Raw genomic sequence first — 25144 nt, 5'->3', positions numbered from 1 at the left:
ATTTACCTGCTCTCGGGTATTTTGCTGCTGCAGCCCAAACAGACTGAGAAAAAACCTGCATGTTCTTGCAACTACCTAGAGGGAGCAAAACTGAGCACAAGACCCCACTTGATCTGCACAACTCCCGCGGCCAGCAAGGCAGGCACCCCCTCACCCTGTGTGATGCTGGGATAAAGGGCCACGCTGGAGCGCTCAGGCTGACAGCTGTGGGAGCAAAGCGGAGCAGAGGCACGCCCATGGCCCGGGCACTTGGAGGTCTGCGGTGGTGAATGCTCTGGGGCAACTTTCGGGCTGCCCTGGGATCCCCGCACCGGCCGCCTGGGGACGAGGCTGCACACAGTCCTGGAGCTCGGCCCTGCCCTTGCCTGAGAGTCTGAATGATCCCCAGAGGATTGGGGAGAAGTGCACAGACAAGCTTCAGCGTCTCAGGTCTCTGCTGGTCTCTGTCTGGAGGGACAGAACAGGAAAGGACCAAAAATGGAAAAAAAAAAAAATCCTCACTGTGTGCTCCCTGCAGTGGGGACTAAGGCCGAGGTGCCTGCCTGCACCTGAATCCCACAGGGAGAATCCTCCCCCGCCAATTCCAACTTCCGTGGCTGCTGGCCACCCACCCTGGGAACCCTTGAGGGGCAGCTGCAGACTCCTGCCCATCACTCTGGTGCTCCCTGTGTGTCTCTTTCGCGGCTCCTGCCCCCTTCTTGTGAGGACACCAGGCCTATTTGGAGGGAAGGCTTCTCATTCTCCATGACAACCTTATCTTAACACAGGATCTGCAGATACCCCATTCTCCAATAAGGTCATGTTCTGGGGTACCCATTAGGATCCCACATCACTCCTGGGGGGTACATTGGGCCCAGTAGCACCATTCTCTGGTTGGGCTCTGATCTGGGGCACCTGCCCGTTCTGCCATCTGTGCTGCAGTTGTGCAGAGTTCCTGGCATGGGGACCGTGGGCTCTGGGCGCCAGGGGCCCACACTGGACTGTCCCCACATCACCATAAGCCCCAGGGGATGGACATGGGCAGGGCTGGATCTGCAGAGTGAGGCAGAGGGGGCTACTGGGAGCTGCTGGGTACTTTAGCAGCCACTGGCAGCTCAGGTGTAGACCAGGTGGGTGCAGGGTACTCCAGGTGGCTTGGCAGCCTCGCCTAGAGTGTCCTGCCTCTCTGGAATTTTTTCCTAGAAGAAGGAATAAAATCTGCCCATCTAGTGATATTGTGAAGTAGCTTATCAGCCAATGTGAAGTCACCTAGCAAGGCAGAAGAGAGCATCAGGCAGAGGGTTACTGGCTCAAGAACAGCCTCATGTGCTGTAGAGCCTACCCTTTAGGAAGCAGGGAAACTGAGGCACAGAACAGTGGCTCATTGCGTCAGCCAGCTCAGGCCATACTCAGCAATCCTGACCCAGACTTGAATCAGGTAGACAGGCTCCAAATCTTGCAGCTCTGCCGCACCCCTCCCACACCTACCTCCGTGGCTTGGGTCCAGGAAAGACACCCCACTCCCTCTTCATCTACTACGCCCAGATTCTGCCCCAGGGAGGATGCAGAGCCAGAGACTGGGGCTGAACCCTTGATGCGCAGTGGCAAAGACAATTCAGTTCACTGAGTTTCAACTCCAGGCCTAGTGCAGAGGAGGATAAAGCCCTAGGTCCTCCCTTCATGGTCATGGGCAGTGTCACTAGAAACCACATGCCTAAGATGAAGCCACTTCCTGGCTCTAAGCAAGGGCTGGCACTGGGTGGCTCTTTCCCTCCTGCAGCAATTTTGTTAAATGCCTTGCTTTCTCTGGGCCTGGACTTCTGAGTCAGAAATGAGCCACTTATGGGTCACCTGGCACCCAGCTTTTCTTTTGATGACCTATGAGAGTAAAGTTCAAAGCAAACCAGCCCAGAGACAGGAAAACAGCCATCGCAGGGGTCAGCGCTCAGTCGGACCTGATGGCCACCATGACTCCTCCTGTGCCTGCCCCAACCGCAGCCTTCAGGACCTGTGGCACGTTTGGCTGTCACAAGGTACTCGGGTGTTTTGTACAGAATGAGTCTTCCCATTTGGGGCCCGGAAAATGAGGCCTCGGGCATGCAACTTGTATCTGCTTTTGCCAAGCCTTGTCCCCTTTTCTGGGACCTGCTCATCACCACCCCCAGCCCCCGCCCCAGGTCTTTGCAGAGGACAGTGGGGGAGCTCTGGGGCTGAGTCCGAGATGGGCCCACAGGTTGGGGTGGTGACTTCTCCTGCCTGGTGCTGAAGTTCTTTCTCCCCAGCAGCTACTACACATGGAAAGTTCCATTTTCCTTGCTCAGCAAAAATCGCAAGCTTTTGGTTTCGTCATTACCGTCAACCATTAACCATTAACTCTTGCCACCCAGGACGCTGCTGAGGGCAGGAGGGCCACCCTGGCTGCCTCTGAAAGAAAGGATGGGGCGTCTTCCTTCTCAGACGTCCCAAGCACAGAGCTCAGGCACTCGCTTCTGCGAACCACGGCCATCTCCGAACACACTCCACTGCCCCCGGTGCACGGGCACGGGCTCTGCCAGGTAAAGGTTAGGGTGAGGGCTAGGAGGTGAGGGACAGACTCAGGCCCCACTGAGAGGGGAGGGGCCCTGGTTGTCTGTACCTCCTGCGCTTTCTGTGTCTGGAAGCCCGGCTGCCCTCACCAAGCTGTCAACAAGCGTTGCTTCACCAAGGAGCAGATGCTGCTGGATGGAGTGGGGCGGGGGGCTGGCCAACATGCACACTCAGGAAGGCGTGCACAGAACCCCAGCAGACATTCCTGGGGGGCCGGGACATCCACAGGGGCGTTCCCAGGGCTTGGACCATGCCCGTTCATGGGCACAAGGGCGCACCCCACTTGATGTCAAACAGCGCGAGAGGTAACTAAAGCACACGGATGGCAACCCTGGCCTCCTGAGGGTCACCTGGGAATGCAAGCCCTGTTCGCAAGCACCCTGTCCTGCTGGAGTCTGGGGCCACCTGCAGAGCCCTGAGCACCCCAAGAGCCTCAGCCCTTGCCCTCCCTCCTGAGTTCACTTCTTTTGCACTTCACAGCCCGCATATGAACCCAGCTCGGCCACAGTGCAGTGGTGGGAAGAGGGGGCACCTGCCCTCCGTGCAGCGATCCTGCTCTGCTCAGTTGAGGCTCTGAAGTTCCAACATCTTTTTGGGGGGTGGTACTGGGAATTGAACGCTGGACCCCCTGCTGCCAGGCAGGCACCTGTGCCACTGAGCTACCTCCCCAACCCTGCGGCTCTGAAATTCTGGATGGAAATGAATAGAGGACTCTGAAGTCCTTCCGCAGTAGGAACTTTGTGTCACTTTTCCCTGCATCCTGCACAAAGCTCAGCCCTTGGGAGGTGTTGAGGTAACAGCTTTCTCCTCAAATTTTTATGAACAAGTGATAGTTGTGGCCAGGCCAAGAAGTGTGTGCCCCATGTGTGGGAAGGTGAAGGGGACAGGGTGGCGAGGGGTCAGCACAGGGAGAGTTGGAAGACACCAAGGGAAGCTGTCGGCTCCCGAACTGGAAAGCTACCGAAAGTGACAGGTCTGTCAATACAAAATAGCTCGCTTTATTGTCTCCCTAGCGTAAGAACCTGGAAGAGTAAATAAAACCCGCAATGTACAATGGATACTGTGAGAGGGAAAGAAGTTGCTCAGAGAGAAAGTCCTGGGGTGGGGGAAAGGAGAAAAGACAGACAGGAGGAAGAGAAAAAGAAATACATGTGTGCAAGCACAGGAGAGCCTGGATAACTGTGCTGCTGATTTCTACTGGTCTATGGAGAGGATCAGTTAATGCTTAATGCTTTTCTTCTTTTTAATTTTTTGACCAGTGTTGCATGCTTATATCTGGTAATCTGAACAACTAATTGGAAGACAACCATGTGCAACACCACAACCACTGTTGAAGTCCTATCATTTTGTGTAGCAAAACTGTGTTTGTTCTATTTTTTTTTTTTTTTTACTATTTTCATTCTCTTTAAAAAATAAAAAAGTGAGATGACAAAAAATAACTCGTACTTGTAAAATTTAGCTGTGGGTTTTTTTTTTTCCATAGGAGAATTTAGACAATTATATATGGTGGGTGGGTCTGATATTTGGCTGAACTCTGTAAGATTATCATTTTTGAGGTTAAAAAATTGGTTGAACATCGGACATTCCATGTGGTTTGATCCAGTGTTGCCAACTGCTCTCCACTGCCGGGGACACAGGGCCTGGCTCTGAGGTCGCTGCGCAGCTTCCTGCCATAAACCAAGGCAGACAAAACCTTCCCTTCTCTCCAGGCAGACCAGCAGCCTCCCTGGGGACACTTGCATAAGTGACCACAAACCCCGAAGCAAAGCCACCCCCTGCACCCCAGCCCAGCACTGATTCTGAGGCATAATCTTCCGAGTCCAGCTCAGATGACAGGGAAGAGGCCTTGGTCCCCCTAAGTAGTTCTTAAAAACACAACAGAGTTGCATCTTTATCTGAACCTGGCATGTTCCCGTGTACATCTGTGTCTCTCTCCACACACACATGTGCACACACATAAACACACACACATGCACACGCGGCCCTCCACTACTTAGAAGCACGTGTCCCAGCTTGGTCCTGGCTATGTGAGAACCCAGTCAGAGCTCCTTGGTCCAAGCGCCGCCCCCTTGTGTGCCTCTAGGTGTCCTTTCTGGAACAGAAATTCCTAACAGAGTTAGGACATCGTTGCAAGGGCCCTGGGGTGGGAACCAGGCTATGAAGACACTGGCTCATGCAGGAGGCCCACGGGCTTGGAAGGATGTCACAGACTGTGTGTACGAAGCCACTGTGTCACAGACTTACCACAGTTGGCATTTGCACTCAGTCCTGGGATCAGGCAGGAGCTCAGGGACAGCAAAGAGGCAGTTTGCAGGTTCTTGGGGTGCTTTGCCCAGGCGCCCACATACTGCTCTGGTGAAAGTGCAGAGCAGGCAAGGTGTGGGACCTGGGCCACAGTGCAAAAGGATGACAGGGATGAGGGACGGCCTCTTGCCAGCCCTGGCTGTGGGACCCAGGCTCCTGCGCCCAAGGGGGAGGACTGGGGGCAGCTCCATGCATGCCACCATACACACACTGACTTCTGCTTCCACATAACCACTGCCTCCATTCACCAATGTGTATGCACGTACACACCACTACTTATAGACTAGCACACCACTGTTCACACACATACCACCACGCACATGCACACCACCAACCCCCAGCTAGCTCGGGTTGGATGCCGTCCCAGAAGAGACACTTCAGGCAGACAGGTGCATGCGGCTGCACCATAAGGAAAAGTGGGCAGGCGGGCAGGAGGGGTGTGGGCGTGGGCAGGCGCCAGAGCGCAGGACCAGGCCCAGCACTGCGCCTGCACCTCCACCATATGGATCCTGGAGATGGTTTGTTTGCTTTCTTAAATAGAAGTCCCAGAGTCGAGATATTTATTTACACCCGTCTCCACTGCGCAGTGGATGCCTGCAGTGCCGTAAGAGGAAATATACTAAACAAAGGAGAGACAGGAGTGGCGAGGTAATCCAGGTCTGGAGCAAGCACTCTGCCTTACCAGGCTTGGGCCACACAAGCTTCTCTTGGGACTCCTCCAACAAATGAGGAAAGATGATTTTTAAAGAGTAATAATTCACCTACGTTTACCACATGCCAAGCTCTTTGTGTGCTGCCATTCAATTCTCAGAGCTGTCCAAGTGCCTGGCCTTGGGCATGCTCACTGAGACCCACGGAGGAGGGGAATCAGGCATGTGCTCCCCGTCTCCGTGTCACCAGGTCTGCACGGCGCTGCCTCCACCCAGCACACCATGGGGGCTCTTTATGGGGTCTGCAGCTCCCAGAAGGCATTTTATTAATTTGTTTGTTTATTTATTTATTATTTTAGGGAGGGGTCTACAGGGTGTTCAGGGTCTCACTACTAGATCGGATCCTAGTGATCTGCCTGTGTACAGCCTCCCAAGAGCTGGGATTACAGGCCCACAGCACCACACCCAGTTTCCAGAAGGTATTTTTTTGGATGGGAGTGAAAACAACTGTTGCAGGAGAAATGAGTGTAGATTTGAGAGACAACCCACCCAGCTCAAATGCAGGCCTGGCAGGTGACTCACCCCAGCCAAGCCTCAGTTTCTCCAGCTGTAAAAATGGGGTAATAAGAGGAACGAGGTGGAGCTGATTTGGAGTCAAATGACAAAAACAGGAAAGAGGTTGGCATGGTGCCGAGTGCCAAACACAGTGCTCAGGAGAAGTGCAGGTGGTGGCTTCCCTGAAGGTGACCTGGGGTCTGTGAAGCGCACGTCCCGCGTGTGCGCAAGAGCGGAGTGCGCCTGGCGCCGTTGGCCACCGCAGCCACATCAGGAAAAAAAACTGGGTCAGAAGGCAGGTTTTTCCAGCCTGGTGAAATCTGGCTCCAAGGAGACCAAATAAAGGAGGAAAAGACATGGCAGAGAGACAGAGGAAACGTGAGAGGAGGACAGAGGTAGATCAAAGGAGATGGAGAGGGAAAAGAGAGAACAGACGGAAGGAGCTCCTGAAGGGCTGCCCAAAGCCAGCACGGCTGTGCCCTTTCAGGCTCCAGCGGGGAAAACCGGTCCTCAGGCGATGTCACCTCACAACTAACCAAGGACCAATTGTGCCCTAAAGCACACGTGCCAAGGACGGAGCAGCGTGGTTGGCAGGCAGGCTAGGGACTCCTGTGAGCTGTAGGCCTGCCCTGGCCAGAAGGGCAGGGCACAAAGGTGCAGTGCGGTGTGCAGGGTGACCGGGGTGAGCAGAGCGGGGCAAAACCTTCGCTTTTGGCCAGGTGACATCTGGACTGTTCTTCCCTGCCGTGGCCGAAGGCCAAAGCGCAGAGACCTGCAGGGCTGGGTGGAGACGGGGTGCGGGTGGGACGCCAGCCTCAAGGCTGCTGCGGCAACTGCCCCCAGCAGCAGCTGGAAGCGCAAACTAAACAATAGATTTAAAAATGACGTTGGATGAGCAGATCTATACGTCAGGCTACCAAAATGGCTGGAGACGCACATCCTCCTCTCCTCTGCCGACGTGCGCTGCCTTCCTGTGCCATCTGTCAGCTCACACCGTGGATCAGCGTGTGGGATGCGGCGCCAGACGGCTCGGGCCTGAGCCTGGCCTCGCTACCCCCAGCCAGGTGACCCCTGCCGTACACATTCTCGCATCTGCAGAATGGGGACAGTAACAGCTTCACGAAGCCACGGCTATTTGGTCTCTGTAGGCAGCCGTTCCCTTCCCTTTCTTCTGACCTTGGAAGTCCCAGCTGCCACCCCCATGGCGGGTGGGCAGGCGCTTCTGTGTCTGCAACCTTCTCCCCACCTCCAACCTCCTGTTCTGTGAGGGGGTGCCGGAGACAAGGCATGGTAGGTTTTGCCCCTTGGGCTTTCCTGAGGGGCACCCGGTGTGCTGCGGTGCCTGCCTCTCCCTCTCTAGGCACGGGCATGAGATTCCCTGATCGCAGGAAGATGTCCTTGACTGCTGCCCCTTGTGAGGATGGCCCTCAGCCACAGCCTGCCCACAGATACCGCCATCTGTGCTACCCATGCCCACCCAGCACCTAGCCTGTGACACTTGGCAAGAGGAGGCTGAAGCTGCTGGCTTCTTGTAGCTTCCGAAAAGCAGAGATTCCTTTAAATTGTTACTCACGTGTGTCTTGGAGCCTCCTACTGTTGTCTAGTGTCAGGTACCATAATGCTCTTTGCTCAGGGGCTGGACTGAGTGGGCGTGGTGGGTATTTAAATACCCAATCGCTGTCATGACTGGGAAGTTCTCTGTGGACCTTCCCTACCCTCTCATGCTCCGCAGGAAGAAATGGAAGATTTAGGAGAAAGAGAAATCCTTCCTTCTTAGTCCTGGATCAGGACTAGGCCTGATGCCATCCCTGCTGAAAAGAGGAACTGACACCATTGCAATTCACTCTGGCCACTTCCGGACTGTGATTTGAGTTTTCTAAGGATGAGATGCTCACAACCACAGGAACCTTGGTGAAAGCCAGGCTGTATTTAGGGAGCATCAGCTACGGGAGGGGCACTAGGCCAAGCATGGTGAAGAACCATGAAGAGAGCCAAATGGGGGCTCGTGGGTGGGGTGGTCCTCATCCCACAGAGCTCTCTCTTCAGGCTTCTGGGCAGGACTTGGGTGTCAGCAGCACATCTGGTACCATCCCTAGCCTTGATCACTCAAGGGAAGTTCTCAGAAACTTCTCAGCTTACAGGAAGCTCAGAAAACCCTTGTTCCCTGGAGAGGCAGACACTGGGCAGGTGTCCCCAGAGTCTCCCAGCAGATTCATATGAACACGCCTGTGGCACCCATTGGAGAGCAGATGCTGGCTTAGTGGGCATCCCTGGGATGCCTGGGGACGTGCTTCCTGGGAGGTGGCAGCTGCACTACTAAAGCAAGCTGGCTTAGGGGATGATAGAGAATAGAATTAGGTGAGAGCTGAAGCCAGCCCGGCTGCAAAGAGGACCGTGGTGGGTGTAAGCAGCCACTGTCTGCAGTGCTGTGCATTGTGGTTTGATAGAGACACAGCGGAAGGAGACAGCTGCAATGGAGAGCAGATGGGAGGACTGCCCGAAGTGAAGGCTGGGGAGTGGCCACGAACAGCTCCAAGAGGGTACCGACCAAAGCCTGCTGTCCAGGCTGCTGGGAGGGGTCTGTTCTCCCTCAGAACTGTCCTTCTGCTTTGTCAGGAGCTGAACAGCCCATGACAGTTTTAGCTTTTGCCCCTGCTCAGCCCCCTGCCAGCTGACCCTCTGGTTTCCCAATGACAGCTGTGTGTTGACTCTGGGACACCAGCCCCCATTTTTGCTTAGGGCTAAGTGTGTGGACCAATTTATGACCAGTGGCTGTTTCCAGTACCCATGGGGACAGAGGTCATATCACAGCATCAGGTGGAAACTGAGGCTCTGGGATTTGTCCAGGTCAACATGGCTAGATCAGCAGAGATCGAGGCCCAGCCCCTCTCCCGACACTTACCCTCCATCATCCAAGCCTTCCCCTGAGCCCTGCAGGGGAACTGTGGGGAGGGGTCCCAGGGGTGCTAGGCAATGGAGCCCTGGAATGTGGCAGAATCAGGGACCGCTAGATCTGGAAGGCCCTTGAAGGCAGTTGCTGAGGAGGCTGTTTCTTCCCCTCCAGAGCTTTCATCTGCCCTTCACTAGGCGGCATACCTGGGGCCACAGCAGGAGGCTGCACCTGTGCCCAGCTGCCTGTCCTGGGGCCTCAGGGCAGACAGGGCCCAGCCAGCAGCTCCAGCATAGGAGGAGCCTTAGAAGGAACAGGCCGGCTCTGGCCCAAAAACCTGTAGCCAAGGGGCCTCTGCACTGCCTCACTCTCCCCATCCTGCTGTTTCTCACAGGGTCTGCCCACCCGCTCTGGTACCAGTGGACCCCAGCAGGTGCCACCCCTGAGAGCCACATACACTTGGTGCCCAGGGCTCCATCATGGCCAGGGGCTTTGGTGACCAAACCAGGAGACCAGAGGGAGAGTACCGCCCCCCACCCACCTTCAGTTATGACTCGAGGGCCTGAGTATCACCAAGAGCCCCACAATATCCATTCTCTGCAGTCGAAGTACGAAATCTTTGAGAGTCTCTGGTGGCTCGTAACTCAAGCAGGGAGAGAACAGAAACCCCACAAACCCAGTGAGAGACTCACAAGGGTGCCAGCTGCCCGTCCCACGGTGGCAGTCCCACCCCTCCAGGAAGCTGGGGAGCCTTCTGTGCAGGGTGCCCTACTGGGGATGCATGAGGCCTGGGGTACTCAGGGAGCCCTGAAGTCACAGATCAGTCAGCACTTGTGCTCACAGGCTCTGCATCTGCAGGGCTCACGAAACAACTCCAGTGTATTCGGGGTTCTACATAATCTAGAGGACCGCATATACAGCAGGACTCAGGTAGATTACATGCAAGCCCTACCCCACTCCTCCTAAAGGACTGGAGTATCCAGTGACTCTGGGGTCCTCTGGGGTCCTGGAACCCCTCCCACAGATCCCAGGGGATGACTGTATCCATCGTCTGGTCTCTGCTAACACCATGCTGTCTTTCACTGTCCCTCTTATCTCCCCAAGAGGTGGCCCTGCAGTTCCAGGCCAGGCCACAGCACCATCAGCACCGGGGCCTCCAGCCGGCTTTCCCTGTGGTCCAGGGCTTCCATCTCCCCGCAAGGCAGGAGACCGTGACATCTGTTTGTGAACGTACTCGGACAAAGCCTTTTGGAATAAAACCAAATTCCCACTGGAACACACAGCAGAAGAGCCGCTTCCACTGAAAAGAAGGACACTATCTTAACTTAGGATCTTAACACAGGTCTTCTCAGAGTACCAGGTGAGAGTCAGTGTGGCTGGGAGCCCTCTGCAGATGCCCGCAATTGGTGGCCCTAGGGCCATGGTGCCGAAGCACGTGCTCTCTCTACCTTCTGCAAAGCAAGCAGGCATCCCCGCTCACACCAAGGGCTCTGTTCTGAGAGACCCAGTACAAGTGACAGCTGGGGGACAGGGTGGACACTCCCACCTCCTGGCACCAGAAAGTGCAACGGTCCCTGGAGGTATGGAGGACAAGAGGCTGGTACTCGGCCTTGGCCCACTCAACCCCACCTCCCTGCAGTGTAGGTGACAAACACTTCTAACACAGGGCTGTGCCACCCCAGTGTGTCCTGCAGAGAGTTGATACCATGTGGGCAGTTCACTTAGCAACAGGCTGCACAACTTTCCCAGGTAGGAGAGGAAGGAAGAAGGCAACAGACCCAGTGATGCTCATGAGAGGTGTCTTTTTATTGTACCAACAAGATGTGATCTGTCTGAACATTTTCTCTTTTCTAATACAGGGCTCCTTTAAGATTTATAAATGATCGATTCACTCAGATTCTCTGAAATTAGTTCCTAACGTTCAGCATTGCGACTCTCCAAGTTTGGTTGTTGTCGCTATTGTTTGGTCTTGGTCTTCCCATTATGTCTGCTTGGCTTCTGCCTTTCCTCGCCTCTAGCACTGCCGACATTAGCGTTGGCTGTATGGGAGGTGGTTTCCTCAGGTCTGTAGCATGACAAGGGACAGCAGCATGCCCTCTTTCAAGGACCTTATGCTCTCATTAGGAGTCAAGCAGACGCATCAAAAGGAAAATAATTAGACACAGAATGAGAATTGAGTAATAAATGCTATATGCAGCTCTTGTGCCCCAGGCGTGGGAGCTCTGGTGGCCACCAGCCCTCAGCTTATCCCTGGCCAAGACTTCCCTCCACAGAAGTATCCTCTTTGCCAAAGCTCATACCCCCATCTCAGGAACCTGAGTACAAAACCCAACCCCCTAATCTGGGACAACTGCGAGGGGCCATCCCAGTTCCAGAATGTTCCAGAGCTGTTTCAATGTTGAGGCCTTTGTTGCCATTTCCAGCTTGATTTCCTTATCCACCATGAAGGACTAACATAGAGGTGCCGAATAATGTTTGTATGAATGTCACCTAGACCACTTTTCTGACCTCTAACCTGAGGAGCAGGTATCCCCGGCAGAACCACAGGCCGGGCAGATGGGCCCTCACCTGTGGCCTTGAAAGGGTTTGGTTTCCTCTCTTCTCAGTAGCCCCTGAGAAGAAAACCCAGACAGAGGGCCTTGGCCAGCTCCTCAACCTCACCAGACTGGTGCTGGGCACAGCTTCCACTCGCTCTAGCTCCCAGGGGCCACTTCCCCCTCCAGCGGGGGCCCAGCAGCCCAACAGGAAGCCAGCTGGCCAAGTTTCTCCCTTAGTCAGTCTGGTACCATTGCCTGGTATTTTCCTGTCCTAGTGCCGAGAATATTCCTTTACCTGTGTCCCAAGGCCATTTCAGGAATCTCAAAATACACTTAACCAGTAAAGTAGGGTGGCAAGGAGACAGGTAACTGCTTTCTCTCCTCTGTCATTCACTCACCTTGAGGGATGGAAACAATCACTATCAAATACCCAGCTCTGGAGCCCAGCTCCACCACTCCTGGCATGCCCCTCCTCCTGCTCTGACTCTGATGCACAGCCTCTCCAAGGCCGCCAAACTGGAACAAAGCCTTGTTCATACAGTTGAGGTGCCAGGGTCACATGGAGACCTCAGACTCCAACCTTTTTTTTTTTTTTTTTTTGTGGTACCAGAGATTGAATTCAGGACCCTGAGCTTGCTGGGCCGGGGCTTATTCTATTGAGCTATCTCCCTGGCCTTCCAACCTTCTTTTGAAAGTACTGAGCCAGGCATGGTGGTGCCTGCCTATAACCCCAGCACTCAGGAGGCTGGGACAGGAGAATCACTAAGAGTTTGAGGCCAGCCTGGTCTACATAGTGTTGGGCTATCTAGTGAGATCTTGTTTCCAAAAAAAGTGCTAATTATTTAACACAAAATTAGTACGTGTATTACAACATACTAGAGTACGGTACACGCAGCCTCCACCCCCATCCCTCCTATCCCTCCCAGCCTTTGGACTGTGACCCATGGCTCTTCCCATCGGGAAGCAGAGCTGTTGCGCCACTTCCTGAATCAGAGCCATAGGACACAAGCTCAGGGGCATGCCAAACCCTTGAGTCCAGGGGTTGCTTTCCCGCTGCCACCCAGACAGACTGCTGGATTCACAGCCAAGTCACCTGGGCAGTGGGCAGACCCATGAGGGGGACCATCCTGAACCCCCACCCTGCCTGACCTGAGATCTGATCTCAGAAGCTCCCAGCAGACAGAGAGAATTGCGAGGCAGAAGGCATTGGTTGTCTCACGTCTCTAGGCCTCTGGTGTCTTTAAAACAGTGACAGTGACCTGATGGGGTAATGAGTGGCCAAGGTCACCTCTGTGGGGAGGGAGGGACACACTGCTGGCCCCAGGGACTCCTGTGTTTTCCACTGAGATATCTTACAGAAGAGCCTGCCAGGATTCCTGGTGCAGTCTTTATTCCAATGTTTTGTTATTTTAAAAACAAAAAATAAGGACAAAGTCCTAGGGAGTAAGGCCTATGAAAGTATGGAAAGTGGGTTATTTACTTTTGAGATAAAAAGGATAAAGAATAACCTTCAATGACTGCTTAGAAAGAGGCCTGATCACCCTAAGATTAAAGAGGTGACCTTGCAGGGCAGCACGGACAGCCGTTGGCCTCTGTGTGCCCCCAGGGTGCAGGAGGTCTGACCTGGTACCCTCCCTAAGGCAGCCTCCACGTTCCTGGGAGATCAAGGTCAGGGCTGAGCAGAAACCGGGGAGACCCTGCTAAGATAAGGCGAGGTTTTTCTCGGAAGGCTGGGCTGTGACCCAGAGGACCAGGACTTATTTTTCTATGGCAAGGACAGGAAGAGGAACAACACTACCAATAACACTTTACAGGGTTATTTTAGAGATACAGAGGGGTGGCGGACAGGAAAGCTCACATCTGGCATATTGCAAGCTTCCTATCAATATTAGCTAAGTCAAAGGACAGCGGGGTGTCCAGGGGGCACTGTCTGACACTTAATGATGCTGATCAGTGTCACCACACACAGGAACCCCCACCACACAGTGTCTGAACTGAAGGAAGGAAGACAGAGCCCCAGGGGGCTGGACAGCAGAGTGCTAGCTGCAAGGACTGGCTAGCGTAGCCTTGATATCAAGCCTGTCACATGGTAGCTGTTTATGTGGCTGGCGCTGTGAGCAGGCTGACCAGGACGAAGATTTCCATGTGGGCCTAAGACACACAACAGCTTGGAGCCCGCCTGCCTGTCTTCTGGATGTGACAGGAGACAGAGATGCCCCGGTCTCTCCACCCCTCAGCACCCCTTGCCCTGGACCATGAGTGTCAATGGCCACACCACAGGGCCAGGAGGGTGAGCTCTGGGCAAGCGGGGCAGGCTGGGCCTAGCAGGTCCAGACCCCCTGGCACTAGGATGGCCAGACCCTGGAGGAATGCAGTCCCAGAGCTGTGGACAGTGGAAAGCAGTGGGCTCCATGGGCCACCCAAGGCCAGGCCCAGGTATCCCCCAGGTGGGGCGGGCTCCCCAGAACCTGCTCACATGGCTTTCAGAATGGAAACAGTAATTTTATGACTGCTGGTCCAACTCCAGCTGAGGGCAGGGACTCTGCCGCAGTAGCCTCCCCAGGCTGGTGGCTGGCGACAGCAGAGTCACGGTTGTGGAGGACAGAAGTCCAAGATCAAGGCGATATTAGGGCCCCGCTCCCCAACACCTCTAGAGGAGGACCCCTCTGTGCTGCTTCTGGCAGTCCATCCCCTGCCCCTTGGCTTGGGGCAGCGTCCCTCAACCTCTGCCTCAGTCTCCCACACAGCATGGCCTTCTTTCCTCTGTTTCTGAGCCCAAGTTTCCTATTCTTACAAGGACCCCAGGCACCCCCCGCCAGGACCCCCTAGTGATGCCACCCAACTGATCCCTTCATTCCTTCTGGAAAGACCATTTCAAACAAGGCCATGTTCACAGACACGGGGGTCGGGGCTTGGACAGTTTTTTCTGTGGCCTGCAACTCAGCCCACCACAGTTATTTCTGCATCCTGAACTTGGCATGGACCCCCGGAACACAGACCCAAATCAACCAGTCTCAGGGCTTCCAGTCCCAGCCACACTGTAAATATGGTGCCGGCAGGTGCCCTCCAGTGCTCCCTTTCTGTCTGCATACAAGTAGTCTGTGCTCCTTCCCAAACTCTCCTTCACCTGTGGCATCCTTCCTCTTCCCCTCCCCTGCACAGATGGAGAACAGAACAGCACTGCCTTCCTGTTGTGCTCCCCCAAGAAAGACATCATCCAGCTGGGTTCCCTGCAGGCTGTTGTCCTGTGAAAAGGGCATGCCCAGGGTTACCAAGAGCAAGTTGGTCTGGGCTGTCTCATCAGTCCTTGCTGCCCAGCCAGTGGGGACCAAACACATAGGCCCTGGCAGAGGCCCCAGAGCCCAGTGATATCCGATCGGTCCATGCCGAGCCGAGTAGGCTCTGAGGGCTTCCTGTCAACAGGAAGTAGAGGATGGAGATTAAATTATTTTCAGAGTAGGCACAGTAGTGGAAGAGATGAGTACAATTCTGATGAACCATTCCAAGCAGGGCTGAAACACACAGTCCAACCTGTGGGAACTTCTCCCACCACAGGGGAGGCACAGCTGGCTAATATTCAACCACTCCTGGGGTCTGGGTGGCGGGGTTCTTCTGCGAATGCCCTGAGGTCACACCTGAGAGCCGCAGCTTCTACCTCACTGGGCTCCTCCTCTCCACTTACAGCAAGGTCAGGGCCATGCCAACCCAGCAAAGTAAGGACCGTTTCAAGCTGGATGCTCAGCACTTTCTCTGCTTCTGTTTTGCCACGATTGGAAAGACGCCAGTAACATGGGGCAGGTAACAAGATGGGTGGGTCCAGCCGCTTAAAAGAAGTGCAAGCTTCCTGGTGTTTGCGGGGGTGATGCTCACCGTTCACATCCCGGACCCCAGGAAGAGTGGATAGAGAACAGCCGATCCTCGCCAGCTCCTCCTGGTGTCCGGGGCTCCCAGAAAAGCAAAGGGGGGCGGGGTCCAGAAATCCAAAGTCCCCCACAGTGAGCTGGATAGGTCAGAATTGGGAGACAGGCTACTGAAAACGAAGCTGAGAAACGGCATCTTTTTACAAACACACAACCTTTGTCTGAAGGTCGTAGAACATGCAAACAGATATAAAAGTTAAGTAAACAACATTGAACAGATGAAGATGCATTAGAAAAACAAGAAGTGCTTTCAAATCATTTATTTTCCCAAATAATTTCTTTAGTCAATCTAGGTTTAGTCGGTGATTTGCTGTTTACCCAACTACGACTGTCAAACAGCCATGCCGCCAAGCCCGTGTGGAGACTAGACTGCTAAGGTGGTTTTTCTAGGTTTTATTGGAGGAGGCCAGTTCAAAGAAAACAGACAGGGAAAGACACCAGCAAAGAACTGAGAATCCTGACACTTGTGTCACGAGAAAAGAAGTCACGTTTGAACGCGCCGGCGATGCTGGGCTGCCCTTTCTGCTCCTTATGTGGTACGAGACGTGTCTTTTGAGGAGATGAGTCCTCAGGATTTAAGGCTTTGCATTCACCACGAGGCTGCGCTGAGACACTTGGCACCCGGCTCCGGCAAGAATCTTGAAATCTTCTATGTCATAGTTTGAGGTTAACAATACAATACAGGACACATATTTTACAAGATTATACTAGTCACCCAAAGAATTATATACAAAGAGAAAGTGAAGAAAATCTATCCACACACTAAAGACCAAAGAATCCAGCTGAGAGCCTGGAGCCCACGGTAATGTTCTGCAGGAGTCCAGCAGAAGACCCAAAGCTCATAACCATGCCTCCTCCATGTCCACCTGGAGGCCTAGAGCCCACAGCAGGGTCTCATGCAGGCCCGCTTCACAGAGCTGCATGGGCAAGGCCCAAAGGTCAGTGGTGGAAGCTAGGACGTCTCTGCCAGTGGGATGAAGGATCTGTGCTAGCAGGCTGAGGAATCTGCACTGGAGCCAGGAAGTGACGCTCAAAGTAAGAACCAGAGCTCCCTAGCAAAGTCCCCCAGCTGTCCTCAGCAACAGGGAGGCCTCGAGCTCCTCTGACAAAGAGGGAAGCCAAGTCCATCAGGAAAGACAAGAGAACCAACAGCTTCTACAGCTTTCCCAGCTCCCAACAGCCTCCAGATGTTTTCCTCTCCACTTCTGCCTCTCATGCTGCCAGCCACAGGCCCAGGTGGGCCTCCCACACCCAGCACCAGGCTGGCTCAGTTCTGCCAGCTGTAACAAGTTGCCCACTGGTTGTCAGTTTACCATACTTCTACAAACAGGTCCTAGGACTAAGACGGGAGGGAGGAGGGGACCAGAAGAGGGCAACAGTGTGTGCTTCCCTTCCATCCAAATCATCTGTGCTATCCACCTTGGAATGATGGGCGGATCATTTGCTCACACGCAGGGGATAAAGGGATGAGATGGAACAATTCAGCTCGCAATGTACGATTCTCCATGGCTGTGGGCGCATTCCACACTATTTCCACATCTATGCTACCCCATAGAGGTCTCAGCCTACTCTACTTCGGTAGAGTCCTTGAGGAATGGCAGCTGTGGATCTGTCTAACTTCCAGCTCCTCCTTTGGGCCCAGCACTAGACTCTGCCCAAGGGGCACTCTGCCTGTGTGCTCTGCCCATGTGCAGGAGCTACCATCCGCCCCGGGAACAGCCTCCTGTCTTTACTTATGAACCCAGGAGCCACTGCACAGTTCTGGGGACTCCACCGCTACTGCAGGTCCCTGGAAAGGCTTGGGGTGTACCAAGTTACTCAAGGCCAGAATTGAGAAACCTTCCAGAGTGGTCTAGCAGAGGGTCCACAATGGGCTACTCTGGCTGGAGAGTGATCCAATGCTCGTCTTTGTTTGGAAGCCAGAGATAGCCTGCCTTAGTTGAAAAATCAGTAGCCAGGGATATCACTCCTCAAAGATAGCTGAACCAAGGTAGATCATGGAAGAATAGACATAAACAATGTACTAGATAAATAATGAATGGTGTTTTAGTTGGCTTTCCTGTCACTGGTACAAAATACCTAAAGCTCACAACTTAATTGAGGAGAGGTTTATCTTGGCTCACAGTATTTTTACTCTTTTTTTAGTACCAGGAATTGAACTTAGGACCTCGCGCTTGCCAGGCAGGCGCTGTGCCACTGAGCTATACCCCCAGCAGGCTCACAGCTTTCAGAAGATTCAGGTCTTGTCATTTGGCTTCAAGGCAGAAATGGCACAGCACAAGGGCCTGCGGGGAGGAAAACGTGCTCACCCCAGGACAGCCAGGAGGCAGAGGGAGAGTGGAGGAGCCAGGGACGGGAATACAGGCTTTAAGGTTGCACCCCCAGTGATGGTCTTCCCCTGGCCAGACCCCGCCCCCTGAGAACACATCAGCCACGAAATCCAGGCAGAGGGGCCCACGGGTGAGCACAGCCCCCAGTGAGTAAGTCTTCTTTGAAACACATCACACTCTAGAGGAAAGCTTTGAATCTAAAGTTAGACAGACAGACAGACAGACAGACAGACAGACAGACAGACAGACAGACTGGACCAGACCGGACCGGACCGGACCGGACCAGACCAGACCAGGCCAGACAGAAAAAAAGAGAAAGAATAGTTCATGGAAGGAATGAATCAGTATTATGCTAGCGAAGCTGGGAATCGACTCCTTTTAAGCCCCAGTAGACCTAAGACTCCCTGAAGAATTTAATACACGCACAAGATGATGAGTCTCACCCTCAGCAGTTCTGATGCCTTATATTGTGCTGAGACTTCGAATTTTATATTCTCAGCAAATTCTGGGTGATTCTACTTAAGCTGGTTCAGGGACCACATTTTGAAAACTGCTGACTGAATCCTAACCCAACAAAAAGGTTATACACGCTAACCAAAGTCAAGGCCAAGGTCAAAACTGACCCCTGCACTCTGCGGTATCCCCAGTGTCCCTACTTCCCTGGAACTCCCTTCCAGGCAGTTTCAGCAGTATGACACAGAGAGCATACCGTCATTGAGTCCTCTGGCCCCGGGGGCTTAGAATGCAGCCCCTTCCCACCCTTATCTGAGAAAGCCGAGCACCAGTGAGGCACCGTGACCTCCAGCATCTGTGGCATCCCTGGCAGACACGCAGCAGGTGGGGACACCACGAGCAACAGACTGCCCAGGCCCATTGGGTCTCTACAACCTTCTGGGACCGACCAGCTGTCCTTGGCTCTATTTTTAGTCTGTCTCCAGTGACTGAAGGATTTCTGGATCTCCTTTCCCAAGAGGCCAGGAACACGTGAATTCTGTCACTAGTGCCCTACTCAGCAGGGAAGAGCTGAACTCCTCTGCCAGCCTCAGTGTCCCCACAGGTTTCTGCCCTTGGTCCTTCCCTTGGAACCCCTCCCTTTCCCCTTGTCTGTCATTCCTGTCACTGGCTTGTAGACAATTCCAAAGACCATGATATGCCAGCCAAAAGCCACTGATTAAAATGTGTCTATGAGATGCATGGATTTCAGCAATCCTGTGGAAGCTGCTTTTGCTAAGACAGAAAAAAAGAAGAAGAAAAATACACTTGCTTCCAAAGTACTGGCAGAGTGCCATGCCGAGACACACTTCCAATGATTCACTTTCTCAACCATTCCCACCACATCCATTATTATTCCTCCTTTGCATCAGGGAATAAGAAAGCAAAGCCAAGAGAATGGCACGGCACAGCTCCAACCACTGTGCCTGTTTACGCCATTATAATGTAGCCTCAGATTGGAACTTACACCCACCTGTCCTCTCTTCTGATCCTCCAGGACACCCATGAGCCCCTAGAGGTCTGCTGTGCTGGTGACTCATGTTGGGTGATAATGAGGCTAATGCCAGGCAGGGCGGCACTCTCAGTTGGACCCATCCTGGGTACTCAGCCATTCATCTAGCTCGACTTCTGAGTTATTTGCTAATTCGAGGTCTCTCTGATCCTCTATGCTACAGCTCATCAGTCTTGGGGCAGCCCCTAAAGTGGAGTCTGCTTTCCAGGCACTCAAGACAGTCGGGGCCATGGGCAGGAAGCAGGGTGAAGATGCTGAAGATGATCCCAGCCCACGGGAGCAGGTTTTCAGTGATTTCTCCAAGACTGGAAACCACCATCCTCCTCTGCACCAGATACGGGGTAGAACCTGGGTCCCCAAAAGGGCTCAATCCAATTGAAGGAAAAGGCTGTGGACACAAGAAGCCCTGGCGGCCTTGAGACCCAAATGCTGCTGGGCATACCAAATGACTGCACTCACAGGGCCACCACACTCATCGTCTTTCCGGACAACTCCTTGGAATGCAAGCCACCTTTGGACATGGCATTGTCAGGATGCGGCATGAGGAATCATATGTGATTTCACCCTAGATTAGCTGCCCCTATTTCAACGACGCCATAGCTCTGACCAAACTCAGCATTCTCCGTGCCTCTGGGTGGAATTCCTCATGTGTGGGGCCAGCTCCAAGGCAGGCTTGCCTGAGAGGACACAGGACACCCAGCAAAACTGGGATTTCCCAGAAATGATGGACAGTGTAAGTCTATCCCTAACACTGCATGGGACACACGCTAACCAATGGTTTGCTATTCACCTGAAATCCTAATTTCACTGGGATTTGGTATTTGTACTTATTAAATCTGGCAACCCTCCCTCAAGCTCCTGTTGCTCTGGCCTCAATCCAAATCAATCCATTCCCTAGTCATCTGGTCCTCAAGCCCGGCCCTGCAGGAAACGCAGGTTCTTGCTGCACTGCAAGGTGTATCTCTCCCTCAGGAGCTGAAGACTAAGCACACAGGCTCCCGGACAGTTCCTGCTCTCACTTCTACGCGGAGCGGCCGCTGTCATCTCATACCCCAGAGTCATTTCCTGGCTTCAACTCTCAGGCACGATAGATAATTATGGGAGTAGGTGGGAGATGGGTGACACCTTGGTCCCACCAGCAGCCACAAGCCTCATGAGGGCCAGGACAGGATCCCCGTTCCCAGCCCCGGATGTCAGTGTAAGGAGAGCACAGGGCACATGGTGACACTTGGTTAACCACTGTGGAATGAGTGCTACGTTCAGGAAGGACGGCATCATGCCAAGAACACTGTAAAAAGCTGCCGGTGTCACCTCTGGCTGCAAGGTGGCCACAGTGCCCCAACTACAAGGCAAGTTTTTGACAAGTGCTCTCAATTCCTAACCCAGTTCTGGATTTGTCCTACACTAGCACTAGCATGGGCCCATAGCCTACATGCCACCAGGGTGTGCACACACACATGCACACACACACACACATGGCATTTGGGACTCGCTGCTCTATATGGCCTCGACACAATGTGGCTCATCCATAGGACAGCATGGCCACCAACTTCTTCTCTCCCCCTCCTCTGTCTCCTCTTGCAATTTTGGTGCTGTGGCATCTATGTAACAGTCACCCATGAATATTGCACTTAAAATTGTAAAGCCCTTTCCTACAAATTATTTTATTTCAACATCCTGTAAGGAGGCAGGCAAAAGCGAGTATTTTCTCCATTTGACGTGTGAGAAACTGAGTCGTGAAGTGAGCAAGTGATCACTGTTAAAGAGAGATTTTAGTTTCGTAACATATAACTTTTCTGCTTTCCAAACCAAAGCCTCATTCTTGCATCTCGCCATCATGGGGGCCACATGGCAGCCAGAGGATCCAGTCACCTGATCCCTGGACTCCCACTGGGACACGGAGGGCTGGCTCCTTGAGTCCCCTTTAGATGGCTGGACCCCAATTCCTGGACCTCCTTTTCTGCACCAGGTGATAACAGGCACCCACAGGGAGGGGACATTTGAGCAGGAGGATCTTGGGAAAGGCGTTGAAGGAAGGGCTTCACCCAGCAAGGCGCAGGAGGAAAATGCCTAGTGCTCTTTGCAGTTGAGTCACCACATGCCAGCTCTGCTGTGGCTGTCGGAAAGGATTAGCTTTGATGAGGCATCCACGAAGCCCTAGAGAAGGGAGCGCGCTGCACACCTCGGTCCTGTCCAGTCCTGACCCACCATGGAGGAAAAAGAACACACTTTCCCCCAAGGAGTCTTCTAGTCTGTGCACGCGCGCAGTGGGCGTGTTCGAGCGTGCACGCGCGCCTGGGGGTGTGCCAGCGTGTGTGTGGTGTTCAGCCAAGCGTATACTGGGTTGGTCACCGCAGAGGGTGTGACGGGGGAGGGTGTAGGGGGGAGGGGTCCCTTGCAGTCTAGATAAGCGCTGCGGGCCCCTCCCGCCACCCACCCTGCTGCAAAAGGCGAGGACAAGAGGCTTTGAGGTCCTGATGGGTGGGCCCAGGACCCTGCCAGTCGCTCCCCTCCCGGTTGGACAAGGTCATTTTGTAGATCGATCAGTACCGCCAGAAGTCCACCCTAAGCTGCTGGCGTGGCCGGGGCTGAAGTTCGCTGCAGCCTTGCACGGATTAAGGAGCCCCAACCTTCAGATACCAGAGAGGCCCAAAACATGCTCCAGGGAGTGAGAGAAGGGAGTGGCTGCAATGGAGGCCCCTCTAAGGACCCAGAAACACACAGGAGAAAATTACTGGGGAGATGGATCCACCTGGGGGCGCAGCTCTGCAGCCCCTCTCCAGTCTCCTCCGTGCGGCTCAGTCCACTAAGTCCTTTTTCTGCAAAACAACCCGACGCACCGCCCCGCTCACTCGCACCCTTCAGGCTCCCGGGCCACGCCCAGCGGGCTCCAGCCGCGCCCGGCCCGGGAGCGCGCCCCGCGGCCCCGCTCCTCGGCCGCCGCCCCTGCCCGGCAGTCTCCAACCCCTTAGCCCGAGTGTAGGAGAGTGATCCAGCCTCAGATCTGCCGCCGGACTCCCGCCTCGTCCTGCTCCCCTCCCCCAGCAGCCGAGGCGGTAGGGACAGGCTAGGGGCGTGCGCGGCGCGCTCCGCGTTAACCACCTAGATGCCGCGGGGCGCAGTCGCCGCAGGGCTGGGACTCACCGGAATGTGCACTCGCAGCGATCGCCTCTTCTGACTGGGATTCTTCCTGCTGCCGCTCCCTCCAGGGCTAGAAACCTCTTTCTTCTTCTTGGTGTCCATGGCCGCGCTTCCCATAACTTTAACCAGAAGTTAAGCCCGGGACTCGCCCCGGGGTTCGGTGCCCTCTCTGCCTCGGCCGGCCGCTGGGGCTGCTCCCGAGCCACGCGTTCTTTAGAGCTGTATTTCCCCTGCGGAGGCACCGCGTGGGGACTTCCGCGGGGAGGAGGTGGAGCGGGGAACTCGCGCCACGCCACCCAGGGGCTGGAATCTTGGGAGCGCGGAATCCGGCGCCCACTTTCTCCTACGGAACCACGGGGTGCAAAGTCGGAGTCCAAGCCCGCGCTTGTGCTGGTTACGCGTGGCAGCGGTCTCCTGCAGGGTGACAAAGTTTTCTTCCTTTTGCAAAGCGAGGCAGCATTTTCCACCCTCTGGCTCCTCCCACAGCTTCCCGGAGGTAATGTCCGAGGCAGGTGCAATTAAAAACAACAATTTGGAAGCCCGAGCTCTGGCGCCTAAGTCTAGGTGGAGGGCGTGAGACAGCCCGTATTTGAGTGCCTGACCCTCGGCCACAGAATAAAGCAGCCTGGAGCCTGGAACCGGGGCGGTCCCCTCCGCGCGAGAGGGAGGGCAGGAGGGGAAGAGGAGGTGCAAAGGCAAAGCTCCTCGCAATTGGGCTACTGCATGGCTGCGGGCGCAAGTTCGGGCTGCGGATCGCTCGGCCCTGCCCGCGGCAGGACGCGCCCGGAGCCCCGTGGGGCCAGGATGGCCGGGCGCCCGCTCTGGGCCGCGCCACTGTCTCAGGGGGCAGAGGAGCGACCGCCAGGGGCCGGGCCTGGCACCGACGCAGGCTCCCAGCGCGCGGGGCGGTGGAAGGCGGTGCGCGTTCTACAGGAAGTGCGCGGCGTGCGGCGCCACAGCCGCGATCCCGCCGCCCCCGGGTCCCCGGGCACGGTCCCGCTCCCGAGGCGGCTGCGGGACTCTGGAAGCGGCTTCCTGTGCTATCTCCCCTCCCAGTGTTTGTGCGTAGGCCCTACCCACAAACAGCGCATACAGCCGGTCTCCGCCACAGACCTGGCGGCGTGGGGGCCCTGGTCTCGGTGGACTGCGCGTGGACCAGCACTTGTTTCGAGGACAACCAAACCCCTGCTGGTCCCTCCGGGCCGCCGGACGCGTCTGTGTAGCTGTGTGAGCTCGGGCTCCTCGCCCCACCCGCCCGGCGATTTTCAGATTCGTGGAGTTGCGCAGTGGGTCGGCGGTAAAGTGCGCGTCCCCGAGCCGCGGAAAACGCAGAGTTCTTGAGAATGCGGGAGGAAGTGGGGGGAGCTGCATGTGCTGCTCTCCCCTGCGGTGGGCTTCGGACCTGGCTCCAGCGCCCCACTGCCACCCCCAGTGAGCCCCAGCAAGGTGTGACCTCTGCTCCTGGGCCTTAGCCAAGGTGGGCTAGTGGGGTTGGCTTCCTCGCCCGCTGCGTTTCTGAGGACCGGGTGACGCCAAAGGTTACTCAGGCTGTCTGAATGCTGACGTCAGCTCAGTGTCTCTGGGTAAATCAGTAATGCAGGGAGGCCAGCCAGAGAAAAAACGCGACAGCAATCGCTTTGGGGACACCAGGTGCAGCGGTTCGCACCTCGGAGCAGGATCGCGCCCTGGGCAAAGGGCACGCCTGGGGCGAGGGAGGGGATTCCGACCCAAGAGAACTTGGGGGGGGGGGTCCTGGTTCCTAGAGGTGGCTTTGGTGTGCCTTTTCCTCCCCTGCTGTCCAGCCCAAAATGACGCCAGACTGCAAGGTCCCCCAGCCTTGGACCAGTGCCTGGAAGCAACTCATGCCTTCTACAGGGACCTCATTAGGGTCACCAAGCTAGCAGCCCTCATGACCCAATTTTTTGGTTTCTTCTGGATGGCTCCTTGTTGAAGGATTTCAGGCGACCCAAGACTCAAGACCACATTAATTCCACAAAAATGCTCAGATTGCTGTTTTAAAAAAAATTTTTTTTAAGGTAAATCTTCAGTGTATGGGATTTAGTATAAGTGCCCAAGGCACCCACCCACTGCCACTAAAACTCGGTACCTAATTGAAGCGTCAAGTGTGTAAAATGTTAATCCCTGTCACAGTGATTTCCCAGGGTGCTTGAGACACCATTTGGTGGGAGCTGTTTGGGAAGGAAAGATGGTGATCAGAAGGAAGAAGGTTGGTGGGGAGCAGAGTGCTTGGGGCCGACTCCTAAGGGGGTCCCCACTAGATTCCTGATGCTACACGCTTTGTGGAGCTGTTTTTAGCAAGGGTTAGAACGTGTTCTGTTTATCGATTTGTGTAACTAGTACAGTCCTTCATCAATAAAATAATGTGTCCTTTGAGTTTGCGTTGCTGCAGTGCAGACTTTAGTGCCTTAAAATGCTACATGAAAACATTTTGTTGGTGCCCAGGGTCCCTACTCTGGAGGGTAAAGTGGGGTTTGCTTGAGCCCATGAGTTCAAGACCAGCCTGGGCAATAGAACCAGAGCCTGTCTCAAAAAAGCCAAAACAAGCCCCAAACAGCAACCAAAACACTGGACTCCCTTGCTGGCATGTTAACATTTTTGGCCCATATGTTGTTATTTGTGAAATCCGAATGCTTCCTATGGATGATGTCCGAAGCAGCTTACCAGTTCTGTTTTTCTTTCTGGAAAGATGATTAATAAACTAATCATACGTCTCCTGATCAGTGGAGT

General features: G+C 54.6%; 2 protein-coding genes across 3 annotated transcripts in view; one reads left to right on the top strand and one right to left on the bottom strand.

The window, feature by feature from the left end:
* Positions 1–23205, bottom strand: part of LOC111816138 (5'-AMP-activated protein kinase subunit gamma-2-like) — a 148827-nt gene extending 125622 nt beyond the window's left edge. Inside the window, exon 1 of the mRNA XM_023712777.1 lies at positions 22400–23205. Within this exon, the coding sequence (XP_023568545.1) occupies positions 22400–22513 (114 nt within the window). The 5' untranslated portion in view covers positions 22514–23205. The remainder of the gene's footprint in view (positions 1–22399) is intronic.
* LOC111816137 lies at positions 23107–24720 on the top strand. 2 transcript variants are annotated; one of them, XM_023712775.1, is made up of 2 exons: positions 23107–23693; positions 24199–24720. In XM_023712775.1, the coding sequence occupies exons 1-2, from the start codon at positions 23120–23122 to the stop codon at positions 24345–24347; spliced, it is 723 nt and encodes a 240-aa protein (XP_023568543.1). In that variant the 5' UTR covers positions 23107–23119; the 3' UTR covers positions 24348–24720. The 2 variants fall into 2 exon arrangements, with proteins under 2 accessions (XP_023568543.1, XP_023568544.1); XM_023712776.1 differs by having other exon boundaries at positions 23107–23698.
* Positions 24721–25144: the final 424 nt, after the last annotated feature.

This window comes from Octodon degus, unplaced genomic scaffold, assembly GCF_000260255.1.
Source record: "Octodon degus isolate 3935 unplaced genomic scaffold, OctDeg1.0 scaffold00027, whole genome shotgun sequence".
NCBI lineage: Eukaryota > Metazoa > Chordata > Mammalia > Rodentia > Octodontidae > Octodon > Octodon degus.
Note: the sequence above shows the minus strand (reverse complement) of the source record. Positions and strands in the feature narration are given on the sequence as shown.

Excerpts from the sequence above, each read along its gene's own strand:
- LOC111816137 (XM_023712775.1), top strand. The coding sequence starts at position 23,120 with ATGGCTGCGGGCGCAAGTTCGGGCTGCGGATCGCTCGGCCCTGCCCGC. Across the intron at positions 23,694-24,198 it reads AGTTGCGCAGTGGGTCGGCG|CCCAAAATGACGCCAGACTG; the intron begins GTAAAGTGCGCG and ends CCTGCTGTCCAG.